The 3,305-nt window shown below is 36.5% G+C and overlaps 1 protein-coding gene across 1 annotated transcript; it reads left to right on the top strand.

Annotated features, from left to right (window-relative positions):
• The first annotated feature begins 2,112 nt into the window (after positions 1 to 2,112).
• Positions 2,113 to 3,021, top strand: LOC120076259. Its single transcript, XM_039030028.1, has one exon. The coding sequence runs from the start codon at positions 2,113 to 2,115 to the stop codon at positions 3,019 to 3,021; it is 909 nt and encodes a 302-aa protein (XP_038885956.1).
• Positions 3,022 to 3,305: the final 284 nt, after the last annotated feature.

Here is a 3,305-nt window from a genome sequence, read left to right as displayed (position 1 = left end):
GAGTAGCGAGAGTGGAGGTATGAGCAAGAGCGAGATTAGCGAGAGGAGATTAGCAAGAGCGAGAGCGAGGGACTTTATGAACAAAAGGGATTTGGGAGGGATTTGGCCTTTATGAGCGATAGCGAGAGGGATTTGGGCGGAGATATATATCTAAATATCTAAATAATATTTATGAAAACAAGAGAAGTTGATGCACAGGTTATAGAATCTATCTATAACAATTAAATTAAAAGCAGTGCTACCTTCAATCATAACCAATATATTATGATTTCTTTCTTTCGAGGGAGCATTAGCTCGACATCAGATTTCATTCTCCGAAGTACAAATGGTCTCAGTATTCCATGCAGTTTTGCTACCATCTGCAGGATTGAAATATCTGAATATGGCACACTTATGTAACAAATGGTGCTAGAAAAAAATGTCAAAAGAATTACCAATCTAGGCCTTTCTATTCTCTTGTATTTCTTCTTTTTCTTCAGCTTAACACTTTCCAAAGAGACATGAACTAACAACGAATCAAACATCAATAAAGTCTTTCTCCAAATCTCTAATGCTCTTGTATTCCTCTCTCCCCTAAGAAGTACAGATGAATGACGAAACAAAAAATGTATCGCATTACCAAAATTCTTAGAACTTTGTGGTTTTTTTAGCTGGTTTATATTCAGAAACACTAAAATGTAGCCAAATAGCATTACCTCAGAAACAGATCCAAATCCTTCATATTCAAATCCTTCATTACGACTGGTGACAATCTGCAAGGAAAAAGCTCAAACCTAGATTAAAATTAACGCGAAAAAGATCTAAAAAAGGGGGAATGAAAATTGCAGATTGAATTACCTCAGAAACATATTCAAATCCTTCATATCTCTACCGATCTCTCTATTCTTTCTTCAATTTATTTTTTCAATCGTCGTTGGAATATTCTCAAAGCATCGACTATGACTCTCGTTGCTTGTTTATCAATGGCATCGGGAGTACGAAAAGATGCAAAATCGATTTCAAATCGGTACTACATGGACCGGCATTGCCGATCTATCTACGGGTTCTGCCATTTCTCGTTGGTTCCACATATCTCTTGCTTCTCTACCTCAGAAACAGATTCATCAAGTAGGTGTTTGAGGGAGTGATGATCCAAGAGATTGGCTTTTTTGGCATTTTTGATCGCCATTTTTTATAGCTTTCGATTTCAGTTCTCTTCACCGTCTACGAAGGTTTTCTGAAATCTGAGAGAGAAAGGAGAGAAACAAAATGTAACCTAATATCATTTTCGTAAGAAACAAAAATGGGGGGGGACTGGGGAGGAGGTGGCTGGTGGGAAAAATAGGGTTTAGAAAAGGGATAGATAGAATAGATAAGGATAGAAGCGGGAAATGAAAAAAAAGTGGGGGGCGGGGGGGTGTGGGATGGGTTTTTTTTTTAAGAAAAAAAATCGAATCTTTAATGTCGGTTTTAAACCGACATTAAATGTATACCTATAATGTCGGTTTAAAACCGACATTAAAGATCCGCTTTTTAAAAAAAACAAAACCAACATTATACATCCAGTTTTACTTTTTCCAATCGACATTAAAGCCCAAAATTCTTATAGTGTGTTGAAGTACAATAGTTAATAAGCAATAGAAAAGTGATTCATATTGCAAAGAAGATGAAGATTAGAGAGAGAAGTATGAAGATAAACGAAGAACTTATGGTTGAAGATATCCAAATGGTTTATATTTTAGTTGGGGATTCAAATGTGTAGATGGAGATCAGATGATTCTAGACTAAGGTTTCATCTTTTAAACTCAAGTAATGAGTTTTTTAAATAAGTTATCTAATTTTAGATTGAGAAAGATTATATGAGTTGCTTGTATTTTTTTCTTAAAAAAAAGTACATATAAAAATAGATACGTCAAATCAAGTGTCAGTACCCGATACAGATACATGTCTGATACTGATTCTTTGTGTCACATGAAATATGTGTTTCATAGATATTCTCAAACAAAGGCTTTTTCAAACTTAAAACACACGTTAGTAGACCCAATTTTCCCCCACGTCATTCCTATTTAATAAAAAAACCTTATTCAAATCCTTCACTTTTCAACTCCTTCTTCCTCCAAACCAAAACCAATCATGATTCTAAATCAGAAAAAGCTGCAATTCCTGGGAGTCTGTGGAATTTTCAGAGAAACCTTCAGATTAATCTTCACAGCTACAACAATCTTCTCTCAAATCACTCTCGCTTTCATTCTCCCTCTTTCTCTCCTAATCTTCGCCCTCTCTCAGACTTCTAATCTATGGAGTATCCATTCTTTGCCCTTCAATTTCACTCTCTTCTTCTTCTCCGCCGTCTTCTTCTTCCTCTCCACTTCGACCGCCGTCTTCTCCGCTGCCTCCACTTTCACCGACCGCGAAATTACGTTCTACCACTTGATCCTCATCGCGCCTAAAGTCTGTAAGCAACTTCTCATCACATTCCTCTGTTTAATCGTCGATTTCCTCGCCTTCAATTTCTTCGCTCTTTTGGCAATTACGCTGATCGACATCGCAATTTTTCTCCTTCTCAACTACGGATCGGTCGAATTCCTCACTCAGTTGCTGATTCTGTTTCTTTCTGTTGAGGCGTTCTATTTTGCCCTAATTTGGCAAATCTCGAGCGTTGTCTCTGTTCTCGAAGCGGATTCGTATGGATTCGAGGCGATTGCTAGAAGTAAGGAAGTGGTGAAGGGGAAAATGGCGATGGCTTCGATTCTTCTGATTCTGATTGGTTTCCCTTTCGGAGGGATTGTGTTTGTGCTTCGTTACGTGGTTGTTGTTGAATCGGAGTTGGTGAGAGTGGGAATTTTGGGGATTATTTGGATGTATTCGTTTATGATGTTCTTGTTGAGTGGTACTGTGTTGTATTTTGTGTGCAAATTGTTTCACGGCGAGAGCTTCGACGAATCGGCTCTTTCTGATCATCTTCAAGGTTATTTGCCGATTCACTCTGAATCGTTCAAGGTTGAAGACGATGATGAAGATGAGAAATCCCTTGTAGTCTAAAAGTGGACTTTATGTTTTGTTTAAAGAACAATTTTTTCCTTTTCTTTTTTGTTTTTAGTTTTATTTTATATATATGACGTAGCGACTCTTTCTAGAAAAGAGATGAAAACTAATCTATTATAGATTTCTATCGAGTTAGGGACTCGAAAGGGATTCTCTCCTACTTCAAAATAATTGTAGCTCACACGATATTTATTTCAATTGCAATATTTTTTTTTTAAAAAAATCAACCATCATTTTATTTTAAATGAATAGTGGTTAATTGATGATTTAATATGAAAATC

The sequence above is a fragment of the Benincasa hispida genome, chromosome 4, assembly GCF_009727055.1.
Source record: "Benincasa hispida cultivar B227 chromosome 4, ASM972705v1, whole genome shotgun sequence".
Classification (NCBI taxonomy): domain Eukaryota; kingdom Viridiplantae; phylum Streptophyta; class Magnoliopsida; order Cucurbitales; family Cucurbitaceae; genus Benincasa; species Benincasa hispida.
Note: the sequence above shows the minus strand (reverse complement) of the source record. Positions and strands in the feature narration are given on the sequence as shown.

What these genes read in the sequence shown, in the direction of transcription:
- LOC120076259 (XM_039030028.1), top strand. Translation starts at nt 2,113, where the DNA reads ATGATTCTAAATCAGAAAAAGCTGCAATTCCTGGGAGTCTGTGGAATT.